This window comes from Gigantopelta aegis, chromosome 11, assembly GCF_016097555.1.
Source record: "Gigantopelta aegis isolate Gae_Host chromosome 11, Gae_host_genome, whole genome shotgun sequence".
NCBI classification, from domain to species: domain Eukaryota; kingdom Metazoa; phylum Mollusca; class Gastropoda; order Neomphalida; family Peltospiridae; genus Gigantopelta; species Gigantopelta aegis.
The window spans coordinates 28,673,653-28,695,202 of record NC_054709.1 but is presented as its reverse complement, the minus strand read 5'-3'; the positions used below and the strand labels follow the sequence as shown (position 1 = coordinate 28,695,202).

The 21,550-nt window shown below is 34.9% G+C and overlaps 1 protein-coding gene across 2 annotated transcripts; it reads right to left on the bottom strand.

Moving 5' to 3' along the window:
- Window positions 1-1,067: 1,067 nt before the first annotated feature.
- Window positions 1,068-19,441, bottom strand: LOC121385180 (speckle-type POZ protein-like). Of its 2 annotated transcripts, none has more exons than XM_041515742.1 (10): window positions 19,390-19,441; window positions 17,792-17,963; window positions 16,789-16,910; window positions 15,772-15,923; window positions 14,628-14,755; window positions 12,203-12,380; window positions 9,983-10,038; window positions 9,083-9,205; window positions 7,709-7,851; window positions 1,068-6,753 (listed from the first exon to the last, which is right to left on the bottom strand). In XM_041515742.1, the coding sequence occupies exons 2-10, from the start codon at window positions 17,867-17,869 to the stop codon at window positions 6,612-6,614; spliced, it is 1,122 nt and encodes a 373-aa protein (XP_041371676.1). In that variant the 5' UTR covers window positions 17,870-17,963; window positions 19,390-19,441; the 3' UTR covers window positions 1,068-6,611. The 2 variants fall into 2 exon arrangements, with proteins under 2 accessions (XP_041371676.1, XP_041371675.1); XM_041515741.1 differs by having other exon boundaries at window positions 19,256-19,396.
- Between the last annotated feature and the right edge of the window lie 2,109 nt (window positions 19,442-21,550).

Sequence of the window (21,550 nt, the reverse complement as noted above, 5' to 3'; positions counted from 1 at the left end):
CTGAGTAGTTAATAGACTCTTTAAACTGCTAAGAAGAGAATTTTCTTTTTAAGTTTCTATAATGCTTTCCGGATTTAAAATTTTATGCTCACTAACATTTTCTGATTTAAAGTATATACATGACAAAAATGTTTATCTTACGATCTCCCAAGTGGTGCACAATAAATCAGGACCACCCCCCCCCCCACACAATGTGCTCTAGTGGTGTCGTTAAAGAAAACAAATTTTAACTGGTCAAAAATCCTGTATTAAAATCCTCTTCACATAAACAAATAGTAAAAAAAAAAATTACTTCATCGTTTGGGTCACTTAATTTTCATATTTACAAATTAGGGAGACCATTGTGGATTAAATTATTATCTTACACACCCGTTGGTGAGAACACCATGTGTTATTTTTGATAACACATGGTTGTTTACACATGTATGTGTTAACAATTTCAAGACATATGACTGGCTGCTCCTAGGTGAGGACCAGGCTCCATATTCATAAACGTACTTAAGTCAATGTATGATACCTAAATACATACGTAAAGTACATAGGTAAGTATCATACACTGACTTAAGTATGTTTATGAATATGGAGCCAGGTCACCAATGCCATACATCCAATGAAAAACTACACAATGGGAATAGATTACATTATGACGTACAGTTAACCTGATAATCTTTTCTCTGCAATGCGTAAGTTAGCTACAAGTGCAATGGCTGTAAATAACTTTCTGTAAAAAAAGATGTTAAAATTTGCTTAAAACCTGGTTTTTGAGGATATGTAAGAAATAGAATAATACATTCGTGTCTGTTAAGATACCATTTATCTCACGACTCATTTAAAAAGATATCAAACTTGCTTTCGCTCGTTAACATACATTTTAAAACAATTCATTGTGAGATAAATGGTATCCAACGGCAACTTGTGTATTATTCTCCGTTTCAACTGCTTTAGTTTCAATCATGTCTTGACTGCAGATTACATATATACAGCATACTCTTATTGCTGTAGGAAGAAAATGCATCTAAATTCTATTTAATATTTACATTACAAATATATGAAACACAATATTAGCATACATATGAAGAGTTTATTTCCAAAACATGATATATGCCAATGTCCAAATTTTGAAGTTAGCAAGTTAAAGGGATATACCCTAGTGTTTAAACAGTAAGGCATATTTTCACTCTTAGAGCCATTTATGATCACCGATATCAAATATTACTTATATTTTATTCTTTAGATTATCCATTTCCGTACAACCAAAGTGTTTCTGGTCAACCTGGTGTTTTTAACACCACTTAATGCATTTTTCATATTTTTAAAAATGCACGTGTCTGAAAAGTAACTTTATGGAGTCACGTTTTAGTCTATTTTTAAAGGGTATTTCAACGTCACAGACTCTTGTTTCACTCTGTTGTATCCAAATATGAACATTACAGGTTTGTAAATTAACCAAACTTAGTGTCAATTTTCACGGGTTGAAACTAGGGTCTAGGTGAAAAATATGCCTTAGTGTTTAAAAAGTAGGGTCTGTCACTTTAAGGTACACGGACATTAGTATAACTCAATAATACTCAACAATACTCAACAATAAGATTCGGACCAAAACACTATCCATGCCCATTGAACAGAATCTTAAAACTATGCTATGTTATGTTACAGCAAACATGTTTTTTCTCAAAATTCGGTAAATGAATATATACTCTTTTAAAAATGAACTCTTCATATAACAAATAAATATCATCATCTTTATATAAGGAAACGTGATATGACATCAATTCTTAATGTTGTTGCATTGAAAAATACTAATGCAGGCACCACATGAAAATATATCAGATGTCGTTTTTTGGGGGGTTTTGGGGGGGGGGGTTTAGAACGGAGGGTCTTTTGACTGAAAGGGATTTTGACCACAGGGGGTTTTAACATACAAGGGCTAGGCAATTATTTAGCATTTATACTTTATGATCATGTTTGGTCTGGTAAGTTTCAATTCGATCTGGTAGAATTTGTAGTATACCGGACCGATTGTCCGGCAAGAACTTCGGCCAATTTCGACCCCTGCTGGATAGTTGTAAGTATCCGTTAGATTTACATCCTACTGTATAGCCCCAGTCTCACATACACAAATTATACCCCGAATGTTCAGGAATATAAACGATCCTATGCAGCCCCGATTGCTCCCAAATTTTGCACGAGTCAGGAGTCGATCCAGAACATTCAAGAATACTGACGAAAGGCCAGGAACCCTCTATGGTCTCAGTACGTATATCCAAGAATCACCAAGAATTCTTAAATCGGGCCCATTCGGAATATAATTTGTGTATGTGAGACTAGGGTTTATGGAACTTCAAACTTCAATGGATCATGAATATAAATTTTATACTAATTTCCAGATAAAATTTGAAAACCGTGTGTGGAGTGTGAATTTGTAGACATGGATGTTATACCCATTTCAGATCAAATCCAATCTACTTTGTGAAAATTATTTTACATTAGCAAAAAAAACAAAAAAAACAACGAAAAAACTACGAAAAAACAAGAAGCCAAATTCAGATAAAAAGCTAATAAAAAAATCATATCCCTGATAGTTGATAATACACATAAATTTCACGTGAAAGTATTCCACTTTCATTCAAAAAACCACTGTGGAGACAGAAATGTCAAAGTGACAAGAAGACCATGTCCCTTAATCAATTTTATCGGAAAGCCAGACACACAGATCAGTCACACATTATCTGTACAATGAGAACCAAACACTTTACAAGTTATTATTTGCTCGGAGTGTGTACGACAGAGCTGGAAAACAAAGACGTAATAATATTTTGATATCTTACAGGGTGAAGATACTTGAAACAAGAATCACATATTCAGGGATTAAGCTGTTCTTCAATAAACTGGCAAATTGAAAGTGAAGTGGAATAGACATATTTCTCATTTCAAATTGAGAATGAGAATTTTAAATCTTTTTTTTTTTTCCTTTTATTTTCGTATACTTAAAAATTTAACACATAGTTCGGTGAAACCTACCAAAACTGGATCCTTTGTAATCCAGAATTCCTTTGATACGGAACTTTTTTTTACGGTCCCTTTTTAAATATTAGTAACAAATAGAACCTCTCTAAACAGAAAACCTATTAAAAGTCACTTTAATGATGTGCTAAACCAAAAAAGTTGATACTTTTTTACTTTATAAAAGGTGAGACAAAGAAACAAGTTTGTACTTTCGTCTCATAATGAACACCTTGTACCCACCAAATGATAAGTATCTTTCTTTTTTTTAAACTTCGTGTTCTCAAACAAACAAAACCCCCAAAACATACTGTGCCCACATTTGTGCAATCAAAAGCCGTGTTTTTTAAGAAATGAGTTTGGCTACACATTTCAAAACATAAAACTTTCCACGGCTAGCTCTGCATCAGCAGATAATTTTGCCAAATTATTTATTAAACTTCCTATACCCAGTTATTGTGTAACAAAATTTCAATTAATACTTGAAATTCTTTCGCCATATTAAAATAAAATTTGCCAATTGTTTTCATAATTTGCAATTAGCGAACTTGGCGAGTGTAAGAGCTAGCCCGGCTTTCTCAATCATTAGCAGTATTTATTGTCCAGCTTAAGCCCTGAAAATGAAAAAACCCACACCCAGAACCATGTTCTGTACAAACTGCAAGTATTGACCAAAACCCCCCACCCAGAACCATGTTCTGTACAAACTGCAAGTATTGACCAAAAACCCCCCAAATACTTTAATGCTATGAAACAATTAGTCTTTGTTTTCTGTAACATTTCCATTTCTTTGGCTCGAAGCATTTCCAGACATCCAATCTGCCGATACCTTGTGATACACATTTTAACAAGAAATGTGATAGGTCCTCCTCTTCTTTTTTAAACATGTACATCCAATTTACATCTGCATTCAAAAACATTTAATGAAAATAATGTTTTTCTTAAATCCAGTTACCTCTATAAAGCAAGGCTCTAAACTATATTTCTAGCAATCTTTGTGATAATTTACTCGGATTCTGTAAAACTTGAATTTTTTTTTTTTTTTTTTTACAAAAATTCCACTTTATTTCTTCTTTAAAATTAAAAAAAAAATCAGTCATGTCTGCAAAGCAAAAGTTAGCTCTAACGAATGTTACCAGCGATCTCTAAATACCAACTAGATTCTGTAAAGCTTGCTATTTTAAAAATTTGTTTTTTTACAAATCCTCCATGAAGCTTATCATTCCGATTCTTTGCTAAATCTTGTGTGAAATCAAGATTTTCAAAGGCATGAAACCCACACATAAGCCTCGCCAATAGTTGATCATAAAAAGAAGACAATTTGTGATACTCAGAATTTAGCACAACTTGATCAGAAGTCTAGAAAACATTTTTTTAGATCTTGACTGCATAAGCTAATACTCAAATTTATTAAAGGTTTTCAAAAACAGACTAGCAGCTATGGTGAAAAGAAATGATAAATCCGGAACTTTGCAGGGTTTTTTTTTTTATATCCTGAGTGCATAAGCTTATACTCAAATTCATTAAATGTTTTTTGGAAGCAGACTAGTATTGGTAAAAATAAATTACAAATCAGCAGGGTCCTTGTAGAGTCGGAAAGGTAGAATATTGTTGCGAGCTTTTCATCAACGATATGACCAGTAACAGCTTTCTGATGACTCCAAAAAATCCTGAACTGGAAAACATTTGAGACATTTCATCTCAGTCAATTCTTCTCTTGCATCCTGGGAATTCACTACAGCTTAAATCTGATACTCAAGCTTCTCCAGAAGTATGAACAGTTTTTTTTAGACATCTTTTAAAAGTTTTTGTCTTCATCAAAGCATGATGGAAAGGAAGGAAATGTTTCATTTAACGACACACTCAGCACATTTTATTTACGGTTATATGGCGTCAGCAAAACATGTAGTAATTAAAGTCATAACTCTTATGATACATTCGAACTTTCTTCGTCACTAATGGTCACAATTCACAAAAGCTGAATAAAAGCTTTGTTTTCCTGACAGTCTCTGCAGATCTTGTACACAAAGTTCACTTAAGAGACGAAAATGAGAAAAAGATAATTTGGGGGGGGGGGGGGGGGGGGGGAACATTCAGGGATAGCTCTGAGTGACTAAAACATTTTGCCAAACTATTTAGGAAACTTTTGAGAATTGTAAAAACCAACAGTCATTTTCCAACAAATGATCAATCATCACAGGAAATTATTTTGCCAAATTAAAATAAAATTCACAAATTGTTTTGAAAATTCAGTTGGTGAATTTGTCGATTGATAGAGCTAGCCCCAACTGTGCATGGTCTCGACTTCGTCTAAACTATAGATGTTACTGTGAGCTTTTTTTTTAATCAAGACATTTACAGGAAATGTTTTTAAAATAGCATTAAAACCAAAAGCAGGAAAGCTGCAAATTGATCACCTAGCAACAAAAATTGGTAGTACTGAGAAACCTCTCAAAATCGGACCCTCTGTAAATCGGAATTCCTCTTAAACCAGGCATTTTACTTGGTCCTGACGGTGTCCTGTTTAGAGGGGTTTCACGATACATTTTAACTGAATTTTTTTTTTTTTTCTCAGCTGGAATCATTTAAGGAGAGTGATCTTCAGCTCCCCTTGGTTTTGCTCATGACGAAGGCCAAAAAATAAAAATGTTATTGAGGTCCAAAGATATCCGGATTAAAAAACAGGATGATTAGAAGAAATATGGTCCACCAAATGTACTGATCCATATTCTCCAAAAGTCCAATCGAAGAAATGGTCGAAGACTTCCATATATTCTCCTTCAGATGCACTGTCCGTAAACTTCCAAAACATCCTCCCCCGAAAAACGAACAACTGCAGCACTTATGAATCACAGCATCACCATACAGTAAACACTTCCGTGTCACAACAATCACAAGGGAGGTAACTCCAAGTAAAACCGATCAAGTATAGTGTACAACTATAATAAACATTTCCAGTTTACCATGACAATCACTATCACAAGGGAACTAACTCCAAGTGAAAACAGATCAAATATAATGTATAATTCAATTCATAGTCAACACTTACAAGTGAAAAAATTACATTTTTTCTTTTTGGGCTTTAAAGCAAGATGGTAACATTTTAAAATGAATCTAGCTATTTTTCTACATCTTATCCTTTCATTTTGAAATTTTAAAATTTAGAAATATTTTTGACAAGAAGATATCTTTATATACAGTAGAATCTCATTGGGTCGAACTCAGAAGGGTCGAATACACTACAATGGTCGAACCAAAAACAAAGTCCCAAGTTAGGCTGAACTACCCGATGGGTCTAACACTTTCTCAAGCATCGACGGGGTTCAAGCCAACGGGATTCAACTGTATTTTGGATCTAAAAAAAATAAAATTGTACAGATATTTGATTTCTATTTCAAAATAACTACATGTACTTTTAAATAAATATTCCATTTCAAATCTACACACTCAATATTTCTTCTTCAGGTCAATGTCTATATACTGAATTATTTTCGACACAAATTGTCACACATGAGATTTCTAAATACAATTTTCAGTCCCAATGTTTTCAGCCGATACAGTGAGAATGTTTGAGCCATGCAAGGGAGGTAACTATCACAAGATGAATATCATGGTTTGACTCTCTTTCTGGGGGGGCCAAGGGGAGGTCCTTGTTGACTGGCGAGGGCCCGGAAGGCCTCTGCAATGAGATGTGGATGTGTGGAGATCATGGCTTTCCACCCCTGTGTGTCCATTACATCGGTTGCGTGACTGAAACAAAAACATTTACAATTAAAATAAAACTCACATGTCTTGTGAGAAAAAAGAAAAGAAAGAAAGAAGGAAGGAAATGTTTTATTTAACAATGCACTCAACACATTTTAATTACGGTTATATGGTGTCGGACATATAGTTAAGGATCACACAGATATATAGAGAGAAAACCCGCTGTAGCCACTTCATGGGCTACTCTTTTCGATTAGCAGCAAAGTATCTTTTTTATATACACCATCCCATTCAGAAATCATAATTTTCGCTGGAACTAAAGTTTGTTTTGTTTAATGACACCACTAGAACACATTGATTTATTCATTATCGGCTATTGGATGTCAAACACATGGTCATTTTGACAGAGAGGAAATCCTCTACATTTTTTCATTAGGAGCAAGGGATCTTTTATATGCACCATCCCACAAACAGGATAGCACATACCACGGGCTTTGATATACCAGTCATGGTGCACGGACTGAAACGAGATACAGCCCAATGGTCCCACTGACGGGGATCGATCCTATATAGACTGTGCATTAAGTGAGCACTTTACCACTAGGTTACATCCTGTCCCGACTTGGTGATAAATACCTTTAATAAACAGGAAGGAAGGAAATGGTTTAATTAACGATGCACTCAACACATTTTATTTATATGGCATCGGACATATGGTTAAGGACCACACAGATATTGACAGAGGAAACCCGCTGTCGCCACTTCATGGGCTACTCTTTTCGATTAGCAGCACGGGATCTTTTATATGCAACGTCCCACAGACAGGGTAGTACATACCATGGCCTTTGATATACCAGTCGTGGTGCACTGGCTGGAACGAGAAATAGCCTAATGGGCCCACCGACGGGGATCGATCCCACCATGTCCGTGCATCTAGACTCTGTGGTACATACCTTTAATAAACAGTCTCTAGTTTCTAAGTTACTACGCGAGGACTCACCTATTTATAAAATCTATTGCATGTGTTTTCAGCTGATCTGCACTGTGGAGGTCGGCCAATACAAGAATTTCACAGACACTTTCTATCGTCAGATTCGAACACAGAGCCTCTTCACACATCACTTTTAACCTCTCCAGTGCATACTGAAACAAATGCAAAATAAACATATAGTAATTGCACGGATGTAATACCTATTTAATTGCATGGATGCCATACGGTCATACCCACTCAAAAATAAAAGCTGATTTTAAATTTTATTTTAGACTAAGTGCATACTGAAACAAATGCAAGCAAACATACCAAGGCTCAAAATTCATTTTCTGGAAACAAATGCTAGAAACAGAGCAGTAATTCTAGAAATTAAGTCTCGAAACATCATTTATTAGACCTAGAATAACTTTTTCAACAGCTATATGGAAGATTTGAAACCAACACAGATTTAAATTTTTTCAATATTCGACCATGCACCCATGTAAACTTTGCTCGATACAGTCTATATGTCTTCTGCTAAAATTCCTGCACACCTGCCTGTCTGTGATTAATAAAATCACTGACAAGCAATCTGAGAGTACCGGTAAAGCAGTACATGTCTCCTACCGGGCCCAACAAATTTTCATATCTCCTAAATTCAAGGACTATAACTCTGTAAAAAAAAAAAAAAAAAGCCTAAATTTCAGGCATTGCAATTTTTTTTTAATAAAGTCTGGAAAACAGATTTTATTATTTCCTAAGTTCAAGGGCCATAACTCTATAAAAAGGGTTAAATCACCACAAAAGTCAAACTTAATCTGTGACAGTACATGATAAAGCTGTATACAAAATTTCACCTCAAGACAATGTGAAAAAAAAAACCACCCAAAAAACTATATATGGGACAGACGGATGAAGAGACAGGCAGGCAGGCAGACAGAGAGATGAAATATATAGTCCAGTTGATTAAATGGAAATTTATTATATGAGCTTGTTTGTCATACCGAGTCAGGATTCTTGTATTGAATCGAGCGAGATGGATCCTGACACAAGTTTCTTTAAATCAGTACAATTCACAAGCAAGTGTAATAATTTCTTTATTATCCACAGTATTTTTATGACCAACAAAGGCCATGGTTTGTGCTATCCTGCCTGTGGGAAGTGCAAATAAAAGATCCATGTCAAAATATTTCATATGTAACTAGAACGAGACAACGAAATGACGTCATTTAGTAATTGTTTACAAAGAGCTAAGAATGGAGAAGCCGCATTAACTTATGATATTGCTTGCCAAAATTACGTCATTTGTTTGTGCACGTGAAATCATTATGACACACGTGTATCATACTGGTTATATTTCCCTGAATATCTTGAACTGTGTGGATAATAATAAGCATTACTCACCTTGTCTGCAGCTGCTAACAAATCATCAGCCATTTTTTCTAAGTTGGGAGCTTTCCCTGTATAAATAAATCTCAACATTTCTCTCATCACCTCATGGTCCACATCTGTGATGTCAACACGATTCTATAAACAGACAGAGAGAGAGAAAATTAGAAAACTTGGCATGGATAAAAGGAAATTTAGTTTTTTTTAACAACACTATTAGAACACATCGATTTATTAATCATCGGCTATTGGATGTAAAAACATTTGGTAATTTTTACATATAGTCTTAGAGAGGACTTTTATATGCACCATCCCACAGGCAGGATAGCACATATCACGGCCTTTGATATACCAGTTATGGTGCACTGGCTGAAATGAGAAACAGCCCACATATGATTCATGAAAATCCCTGAAATAAAAATTTAATTAGCATGGTTATGACCTATTACTGCATACAAACAACAAACATTACACACATCAAGAAATTGCCTCTTATAGATATGAGCATGTGAATTTATATTATATCAGTATGGTAATATGTTAAATGTTTCTCCATAAAAAAAAATTCACCCGAAAGGAAGGAAGGAAGGAAGGAAATGTTTTATTTAACGACACACTCAACACATTTTATTTACGGTTATATGGCATCAGACATATGATTAAGAACCACACCCACTGTCGCCACTTCATGGGCTACTCTTTTTTTTCAACAGAAGCAAGGGATCTTTTATATGCACCATCCCACAGACAGGGTAGTATGTATATACCACGGCGCATATATCATGGTGCACTGGAATTCCAGGCAAGATCTGGGTCTAAAAACTTGATTGCAAAGCAGGCACATCATCTCGAGCGCTATTTTAGGTTTCTGCACATTCTTGATATTAAAATCGGATCTTAGATTACAAATATTACCTGTTTTCTTTCTTCCATCTCATGTTCAAACATTGCATTAAATACAGGTGATCGTGCTGAAAAAAAAAAAAAAAAAAAAAGAAGGAAATGTTTTATTTAACGACGCACTCAACACATTTTATTTATGGTTATATGGCATCAGATATGGTTAAGGACCACACAGATATAGAGGAAACCCGCTGTCGCCACTTCATGGGCTACTCTTTTCGATTAGCAGCAAGGGATCTCTTATATGCACCATCCCACAGACAGGGTAGTACATACTACGGCCTTCATATACCAGTTGTGGTGTACTGGCTGGAATGAGAAATAGCCCAATGGGCCCACCGATGGGGATTGATCCCAGACTGACGGCGCATCGACTAACAAGAAATGTTTATAAAATTATTAAAATTTCAGGGCTAGCTCTGGGTGAGCAAAACACTTTGCAAAATTGTCAAATAAACTTTAAAAATTACAGAAATTGTCAGTTATTAAAAAAAGGGTCAATTATTACATGAAATTATTTCGCCAAACTGAAATAAAATTCACCAACTGCTTTAAACATTCGCAATTGACAAATCTGGTGAGTGCCAGCGCTAGCTAGCCATGAATGTTCACGTTTTGCACAAGTAACTAGAAAGTAACAGAACCTCTACGATAAAATTTTAAGCATTTACTGTTTTGATAATGGAACATTCTGTTGCTCTCGTTTAAAAGATTCTTACCCATTGGCTATTGAATGTCAAATATTTTATATTTTATAACATGTAGTTCTAATACCCGATAATTTTTTTCATTAGTAGCAAGATATCTTTTATTTGCACTTTTTCACAGACAGAACATGACATGCCAACGTCTTTGATATGTTAGTTGGGGAGCACTGGGAGAGGTGAGAAAAAGAACAGAAAAAAAGAATTGGTCCACTGAGGTGGGGTTGATCCTATGATACCTACACACAGCAAGTAAAGTTTGTCCAAATGGGTTATGGGTAATATGTTGTGCATATTGGTTCTATTAGAAAATGTTAACTTATTGAAAATGGAAACGTTAAAGTTTGTTTTGTTTAAGGACACCACTAGAGCACACTGATTTATTAATCATCGGCTACAGAATGTGAAACATTTGGTAATTTTGACATTTTGTCTTAGAGAGGAAACCTGCTACATTTGTCCATTAGTAGCACTGGGATCTTTTATATGCACCATCCCATAAACAGGATAGTACATACCACAGACTTTAATATACCAGTTGTGGTGCACTGGCTGGAACAAGAAATAACCCAACCGACCGGAATCGATCCTGGATCGACAGAGCGATTTACCTCTTGGAAATGAAAACTAGTCTGATGTAAGACTATTTGAAACACAAATGCACTCCCTGACAAACAATGAATCATCATTCGACTAGACTGGGAATACTAGTCATTTCCTGTTAGTGTGATGCTTTCCGATCATTTAAGATATTCTTCAAGTGCATTACAGTGAGAATGTTATTCTCTCATACCAGCAAGAAATGTATGTTTTAAATCAATAATTCTAGTTTGGATTTAAATAAAAATAAAAGGAAAACTATTTTTCAAAAATGCCCTAAATGTTGTATTTTTATGTGCATAATTGTAAAAAGATTGCTCAAGATATAACTAAAACGGTAATATTCACTCATAATGAGGAATGTTGTCTGCTAACAGTTTGAAATCATTTTAAATTTTTTGCTGGTACGAGCTATAGATAGACCCATGATCTAGTTCAATTATAAAAGGAAAGGAATGCTTCTTTAATGACGTCTCACCACATCTGTTTAACCCTTTCAACTCTGGGAAGCACTGTAAACAAGATAACTTCAAAAGAATGGACAAGCTTGAAGGAAACAATTCAGAGCTGTACCTAGTTTAACCTGAGCGAATGGGTGAAGGAAGATATAAAAAAGAATCAAGGCAAAATACAGCAGAAACGGCTCTTTCCGGGCTCAAATTGGAACAAAGTTTAGTTTAGCCAATTTTTTGATATGTTCCTTTAAAATTTATTAAAATGTGGTTAATTTAAGGAGAATTTCATCAGCCAAAGACTACATATTGTAGCCATTTTTTATAAAAATTATCAATTGGCTAATTTGGCAATAGACAGGGTGAGCCCTGATTTTATTTATATTAGGATTTACCTCCCCCTTGTATCCTCACCCACCCACATTAGGTACAACCCTCAAATTTAACTAAATGAATATTCATGAGCATGGCATTACCAGACAAAATTGCTTTGTGAGCTAGAAACTCTCTGCCGGCCACACAGAGCGTGACATCACTGGAAGCGGACCGCTCAAACAGCTGACCCAGATCATCGCTGAGTCGACACTCCGGCACCTTGACGGGCGAACAGTTGGACTGTCCCGAGACATTCACTGTGTCACCCACCACACTGACCTGGGTAACAGAACAGAACATCAGTCTAGTTGTGTGTGTGTGTATGTGTGTGTGTGTGTGTGTGTGTGTGTGTGTGTGTACGTACGTATAATATTGAGCACTTTACATTGGTCGCATATGTGACCATTTTTTTTATTTGGTGACTAAAACATTTCACACTATCAAAATAAAAATACAAGTAAGGGTCATCTGGCTCTTAGATGGAAAAGTTAACGTAGAGGGCTGATATGCATGTATGTTTTATTAATGGGAATGTGATTTTTAGTCTCCATAAGAAATTACCATTATATTGTTTATTAACCTTCCGACTACTTCAGGCAAGATATCTCACCCAACACATTGTATTCCGCAGACAGTACATACACCCATTCATATTTCCCGCCATTTTGCACACAGCACTGACTAGAAATAATACTAGAACAACACTGATCAAGACTAATCTTGATAATGGCCGGTTTATTTTTTTGTGTTTGTGTGAGAAATACATGGACATTTTTAGTTGCAAAAGTGGTTTTTTCAGATGTATTTTCAATTGAGAACAATGACGGATCATCACATTAATTTTCAGAAGTTGATAGCTGATTGAAGAAGTTTGTTTTGTTTAACGACACCACTACAGCACATTGATTAATTAATCATCAGCTATTGAATGTCAAACATTTGGTAATTATGACTCGTTATCAGAGGAAACCCGCTACATTTTTCCTAATGCAGCAAGGGATCTTTTATATGCACATTCCCACAGGCATAGGAAGCACATACAACAGCCTTTGTTCAGTTGTGGTGCACTGGTTGGAGCGAGAAAAAACCCAATCAGCTAAATGGATCCACTGAGGGGGTTCGATCCTAAGATGCAAGCTCCTCAAGGAAGCACTCAACTGCCCCTAGATAGCTGATTGTGACAGCTAACTTGATAAAGAATTTGACCCCTTTTACCAACAATGAAAATCATGAAGTATAGGGACATAAATCATAGTTAATTTCCAGTTAATTTCCAAAAACAATTCTGGTCAGAAACACTAAGTTTATTTCCCCATAAATTAAGTTAACATGACCTTTCACCAAGTGCACTTATTCCCCTTCCAACCCCTATCTTGCCAATGGACTGGTCCAAACATTGCTACAGCCAATCAAAAGGCTATAATCTGCCAGTGTGTCTACAGTGGATTCACTTTATGAGAGGCTGAGGTTAATGTATGATTTTAAATCAATATAAACATTTTCTGTGTATTCCCTTGTGTGTATTTTACAAATTCCTTTAAGAGTTGCTAGTAAAAATCAATTTGTCACAGCAAATGGTCAAATGCAACATGTTTTAATGATTTTTTTCAATCACTAAGATGAACATAGATGTAATTGTAATTATACGTCAAGTTTCATAAATCTGGGACTAAATTAAAACTATAGTTTGTAAAACATTGACATGAACATGAAATTCAACATGAACAGGGATGTGAGAGGGGCTGGAACAAAAAAGCCGGGGTCCATGGGGCCGCTTAAGGGTCCCTGAATGAAAATTGTTGTTTGCAACCCCTGGAACTGCCAAAAATTGCATTCAATGCTAACAAATCTAAACTGGTCATAACTTATAACATAAGGCACACATAAACTTGAAACTGTGAAAACATGCAAATGAACCTTGTGTGGTCAACAGTATTGAACATCATGTTTTAGGGGTTTTTAAGACAAAATGGAAAAGCACATTTACGTGTTTTCGCATAGCTCTCACATCCCTGCATGAAGCTAAAAATTAAAGTATGTTACTTAAATAAAAATAAAAACATATACAAAATCAACATGCATTGTGATTAACATACATAGGTGCAACTATAAACTATGTTACATTTGTATAGTAATTACTAGTTTTGGAGAAATGGAACTAAATGCACAAACTAAACGGAGCTACAGATAATTGTGAAAATGTAATGTCTTGAGAAAAACGCAATAGTTGAAACAATCAAAATAGTATTTAATTTTCACATTTTCAAACCTTGAAATATGTGACCATATAGTAGTGCTAGTGCTGTGGCAAAAAGCTCTTACAAAATTTATCTGCAACATTTTTATAATTACCGGATCTTTACTTTCTAACATGTACTAAATTTTAAGTGCTGCTTTTCTACGTCAAGGTAAGACAAAAATAATTTTTTTTTTTTTTTTTTAAATTATGGTTAAAATGGAATTACAACATTTGTGATTACAACAGCACCTGTAACTATCACAAACACGACGACAAAGCCTCCATACCTCACAAAATATTGTCAGCTTGTCATCTGGAAGTAATCCATTGGCTTCGTCCATCAGGAAGTCCCGTCGAATGAATTTCTTGAAACCCCAGTCCTTTCCTTGAACAAACCGGTAAGCTCTTTGGCTTTCTGCAAGATGAACAAAAGAAACCAACATTGTTTTTATTCTTCAACAAATTCGCTTATACAGCTTTTAGACACCCCAGTCTTCCATTTCTATTACATGGTCTTCAACAAGAAGGAAATGTTTTATATAACGACGCACTCAACACATTGTATTTACGGTTATATGGTGTCAGACATATGGTTAAGGACCACACAGATATTGAGAGAGGAAACCTGCTGCCGCCACTTAATGGGCTGCTCTTTTCGATTAGCAGCAAGGGATCTTTTATATGCACCATCCCACAGACAGGACAGTACATACCACGGCCTTTATTACACCAGTTGTGGAGCACTGGCTGGAACGAGAAATAGCCCAATGGGTCCACCGACAGGGATCGATCCTAGACCGACAGCGCATCAATGAACACTTTACCACTGGGTTAATTAAAAAGGATTTTTAAACAAATTCCTTTACAAAGCTTTTACACACTCCCCCACCCCCTTTTTGACCCCATTTTTTTTGTCCATAATAAAAGTTTAAAAGTTTGTTTTGTTTAATGACACCACTAGAGCACATTGGTTAAATAATCTTCAGCTATTGGATGTCAAACGTTAGGAAATTCTGACATGTAGTCATCAGAGGAAATCTGCTACATTTTTTCTAATGCAGCAAGATATCTTTTATGTGCACTTTCTTACAGACAGAAAAGCATATACCACAGCCTTTGACCAGTTGTAGTGCACTGGTTGGAACGAGGAAAACCCAGTCAGTTGAATGGATCCACAGAGGTGGTTCAATCCTGCAATGCAAGCACCTCAAGCAAGCACTCAACCGACAGAATTAATTCCTGCCCCTTTATGCATAATAAACCTTCTCTTCATTTCTAGTTAATTGAAATCTAGAGAACACTCAGTAGGCCAGGCTCATTGGAAGATTTTAGCCAGTTTCACTGGCTGTTTGAATGTTCAGACGAGCCAACTGGAATAGGGAATATGCAATTAATGAGAGGTCAGGATAAGGTAAAAACAAATGTTCTTACCCATTGCTTTTGTTTCTTCTCTCTTGGCATTTAATATAGAAAATTTGAACTTTGCCCGCACTTCACTTTTATTACATGAAACTAGTAGGAGATAGAGGGACAGGTAATCTTTACTTTCTTCATCAAGTCCTTTGGGATTCACTCGCAGACACCTGAAAGTGAAATATACAAAATTAACAGGGAATCACTCACAAACACTGCAAATAAAGAGGGTTTTTTTAACGACACCACTAGAGCACATTGATTAATTAATCATTGGCTATTAGATGTCAAATGTTTGATAATTCTGACATGTAGTCACCAGAGGAAACCTGCTACATTTTTCCATTAGGAGCAAGGGATCATTTATATGCACTTTTCCACAGACAGGAAAGCACATACCACGGCCGTTGACCAGTTGTGGTGCACTGGTTGGAACAAGAAAAAACCCATCAGTTGAATGGATCCACCAAGGTGGTTCGATTCTGCGACACAAGCACCTCAGACGAGCACTCAACCGACTGAGCTAAATTCCACCCACACTGGAATTAAACGGGAATCACTCACAAACACTGGAAATAAGATAAACTAATTGTACAATAAATTCAGAAAAGCATTATACAGTGAGTTTCTTGGCTAAAAATTAAATACACAAAATTAAATAGGAATCACTCACAAAAACTGCAAATAATTGTAAAAGAAATTCAGAAAATCAATTCTTTTCTTAATTTTTTTTATTTATTATACAGTGACTTTGTTAGCAGGTAAGGAAACCAAGCAGTCTTCGTACTACAATACTTTGAAGGCCTCAGAAAATTATGAGTGTTAGTTTCGTTTGCGTGTTATGTAACCCATTTTTTGTTAGCACATAGAATTTATAACATCATTTACTTATCCATGATGGGTTACCTAAACAAATGGGTTACCTGAAATTGTCTTTACGGAACCCAAAAATGGATTACGAAAATTTTCAATTCTTAGAGACCTGCTGTATGCGTTTATGTGTAGTTATAATAATAATATTCAACATAAACTTACCATTTTAGTTTATCATTAGCACCAGCAGAAAATGTAGAACTTTTTAACACCTCTCCCATCTCCTCCCTACAAAAGCTGAAGTTATTGATGGTCCATATGTATGAAAACTTAATCACTTTCACCTGGGGGAAAAAAAAGACATGAGGGTGATGTATGTACAGTACATTCATCCGTAAGTCAGATGTATACATTTAATAATGTTCAACATAAACATTCTTATGTTGTCTGCATTTAAGATACGTAAAAAAACCTCTTAATATATCATATTAAACATACACACCTACATGGACATGTATTCCAAAATTACAAGAAAGTTGTATCAAAATGAAACTTTTGCAAAACTGTTTTCCGTATTGCACATCTTGAAGAAATGGTTTAGCTATATATGTGTATAACACGCTTCATTCATTTTATCATCATTTTATGACTTTTCTTCACCCTATGTTTCCCATTTTAAAAGATTTTTTAAATTGGAGGGGCAGGGGAGGGGTGGGGGGGGGGGGGGGGGGGGGGGGGTGAGTTTAGTAAAAATAATAATATATATATATATATATATTTGAAAGTTTAAATCAATTTTCATTTCACATGCCAATTCCACAACTTTCCAGGATTTCTATGACACTTATGAATCCTGTACCAACATCTGCAATGGTTGTACCTTTCAAAAAACATGTGTTTCGAGGGACCTGACACTAACTAGAAAGAAAAAACAGGGCCAACACTAAACAAAAATTTAACGTTTCTTTGGGAATTTAAAAATATTTTTATTATTATTAATATGTATGTGAAAAAGGTACAAACATAACAATATCCTGAAGGGGTGAATATATTATAATAATTTATTATAATTTTTCAAAATTAAATTTTAAAAAGGCTGACCTACCTAAAAAAAAATCAGATAAACATTACACCATTATTTTTTGTTTTAGACCGTATGTATATATATATATATATATATATATATATATATATATATATATATATATATATATAGTCTACTAACCTGTGTGTAACACCAGTTCTCTGCCACCGGACAAGACACCTCTGGCGGTGGAGGTGTTGGAACCCGGCACACCGCCATCCGTGAATTGTCGGGGGAGGAGGAGGCGCCCCGATCCAGATGGTCTGTCAGTTTGATTGTTCTTTTTTCAACAATGGATAAATCCACCAATCATCTGTTGAAAAAGAACAGAATGGAATGTTAAACAGCATAGTTAAGAATAAATCAAATTAGATTAAAACATTTTTTTACTCTAAACGTAACAAGATCAGTAAAATTAGGTACCTGTTGGATTTCTAACCACATTGTCAGAATAAAAAGCGAATATATATATATATATATCAGAGTAACAGATGAATTTTGAACTTGAAATATTTTTAATAATATTTTTAATAATAAGGTACTTAAATTTAAAACAAAATAATTAAATTTTTTGTTACATTCATTACAACGTAAGGCAGGGCATAAAATTTGGCACAAACGTAGTAACGGGAGTTTGTTAATTTTTCGATGAATATAAAAATTACGTCATCAGGGAACGTCATATCTGATGACATCATTTTATATGGACAAGTTGTCTTATTGAGCGTTATTGTTTGGGGATAAAGTATGATGTTTTAGTGTTACTATTAGCCTGTATGACTTAAATTTAATTATAAGTGTTGTCTGTTATTTCTTTTACGTTTGACATCAGGGTATAAAAAACCCACAGACAATCATCCACAAACTTATGTGAGATCGGCTTCACCAATTCACACAGTTTGTGGATGATTTTTTTTTGTTCATACCCTGATGAACGTAAAAGAAATAACAGACAATCATTAAATATTTTTTTTTTTAAATATTAGGAATACCAGCTATTATAAATGTTCAATACATCAAAGATAATAAACTAACATTAGCTGTGATTTAAAAGATAAAAAGTGTTGACTCATGATTACTTTACCATATATATATTTTTTAATCCCCCTCCCCGATATTTAATTTTTATAATATTACAATTTACAGTAATGAAACTAACAGAATTTGTGTTGACTGGTTATCTAAACTGGAGAATTAAATAAGCTTTGCTACTAAAATAAAATGTTTAGAAATGGTGTGGTTAATATCAATAAAAAAAATAGGAGGGGTGGGGGAAGAGACAAAATTATGGTAAACGGTGATGATCATGGCTAAAAGTTCTCTTGAACTTGAAGTCAGCTGATTGTCAAAATACAAAACTGATTCTAAAAATAGATTAAAACAGGAAGGAAAAATATGATTAAGATCAACCGTTACTAAAGTAAAACGGTAAAATAACGAAATAACTGTTAAATGGTATTCGTTCACATAAACTAAGTCATGGATGAAAAACATATTTCAACTTGACTGCTTTGGGTCAGCCGAACCCGACCGAGTACACTGCCACTGTTGGTTGGGCCCAACCCCGACCAAAGCTTTCATCGCAATTTCATCGTAAAGCCTCACCTGAGTAAGACATAAACATTCACAAAGTCTTAAGTAGTCATTGAAAATGTGTCTTTTCACATCAAAGAGGTTTTAAAATACAGTTTATGGTGAAAAAAATAAGAGTATTTTTTCGCGAATTTCCCAAATTCTACCTTGAACATAGATGATCACACATGCGCAGACAACTCGTGTCCTAGATGTGAAATGGAGGCTTTGAACTTTTCTTGTGGACTGGTATACGTTGATTTTCAATACATTATTAAACATGAACAAGCGGAAAAGAAATAGGCAAACGGTTTATGACCTATTAACCTCATATTTATAAACTGCAGTATTATCGTCGGTGTACAATAATAATAATAATAATAATAATAATCGAAAAGAAAGTGTTTTAGTTATGACATTTAAGAACGGGAGAAAAACTGGAAAGATTGAAAGTATTGAGTGAATAAATCAATAATTAACACTCAAATACAAAAGAAAATATGGATGTTAAACAGAAAATTTAAATTAAAAGAAGTGTAAAACAAAATTGAACAGTGTGACCTAGCCTAAACTTGTAAAATATTTTTTAACTGCAAATTGATCGACCCTAATTTCAGTAACAATTTAAACAGTGTTGGGAAGTGAGGCAAGATTTAGCTCTGACGGTAAACCGTTCTCTTGAGATAGTTGGATCTTAGAATCTAACCACCTCGGCGGAACCCCCCTTTTTCTCCTCCCAACCAGTGCCTCACAATTGGTATATTAATGGCCGTATTTGCTGTTCTATATATATATAGACTATGTATGTATATATATATATATATATATATATATATATATATATATATATATATATATATATATATATATATATATATATATATATATATATATATATATAATTAATATATGATAATTCTAGCAGGGACTATGTATAGTCTGGAAGACGTAGTTTATAACGGTCGAAAAATGCTCCCATTATTTATTTATTTTTTAAATGCTTGACCCCCTCCCTCAATCCTTCCCTCCATACACGACTGCTGTTAAAGGGGAAATGTAGCGGACTTTCACCGAGGACTACCAAATGATATGTCATGCTTAATAAATCAATGTACTCTAGTGGTGCCGTTAAGCAACTCTTTATTTAAATTACATAATCTTAAATTCAAAATTAATAGACCTACAAATAAAATTAAATATTGGAAAAAAAAGAAGAAAAAGATAAGCACACATTATATGGCACTGGCAGTCACGTAAATTTGTATTATATTATTCTGGCATTTGAGGCACGTACGTTGTTTACGCGCCAGCTTTCGGCTATAAATTGCGCTTTTTTTTTTTCCTTTTTTTTTTTTTTTAATAATCAGTTTGGCCCGGAACTGCAAATAGCGTGTGTACTAAAGTGACACATTTACGCTTAACGTTATACAATTTCCTGTCACCACATAACATTACTCATACACACGGGCGTAAGAACTGGAAGGTGCCAATAAGGGGGGGGGGGGGGGAGGGGCACACACACACACATACATGTATAAATATATAAGAACCATCGCTGCTGCTAAAAAGTGTGTGTGTGTGTGGGGGGGGTCGCATTCCCCTACCCCCCGTTTCTATCCCCCCCCCCGTTTCCTACGACAATGATAAACACTGTCCCACCCACCCCGATATAAAATCCCGGCTTTGCGAGTGGGTGGCAGGCAGGTAAATCATAATATACTGTCGATCATGTATGAACATAAATTAAAACGAAAGAAAGAAAAGAAAAGAAAGGATTTCTACAGTGTGAATCGCAGACGCAGGAATGTTCAATATGGGGGGGGGGGGGGGGGACTAGACTATGGCGACCGAAGTTTATAAGGGGGTGGGGGTCGACACATATGCTCCCCCAGAAATATATGCACATGTACGTGTGTTACAGAAATATATAGATAAAGAACATTTACTTGAGCTGGGAAGCGTTTCGATTCTCCGGATACCCACGTCTTGCGCTTCAAACTAAGATAAAAACGTTCAGTTTTGAAGTCAACCCCCTTATTTATTTAATTTATTATATTATTTCCCCTGCTATCTCCAATCCAGGCATGTTTATATAGGCTACTAAGATAAAAATAATAGATTACACTTGAAATTAGTATAAATTTAATTCACCATTAAAGTCATTAAATAAAAAATAGAGAATGAAATATGAGTGGCCGTTTGATACCATTTATCTCATGAGTTGTTTTAAAATGCATTTAACGAGCGAAAGCGAGTTTGATACGTACATTTTTAAATAACGAGTTGTGAGATAAATGGTATCAGAGGCGGATGAGGGGGGGGGGGACC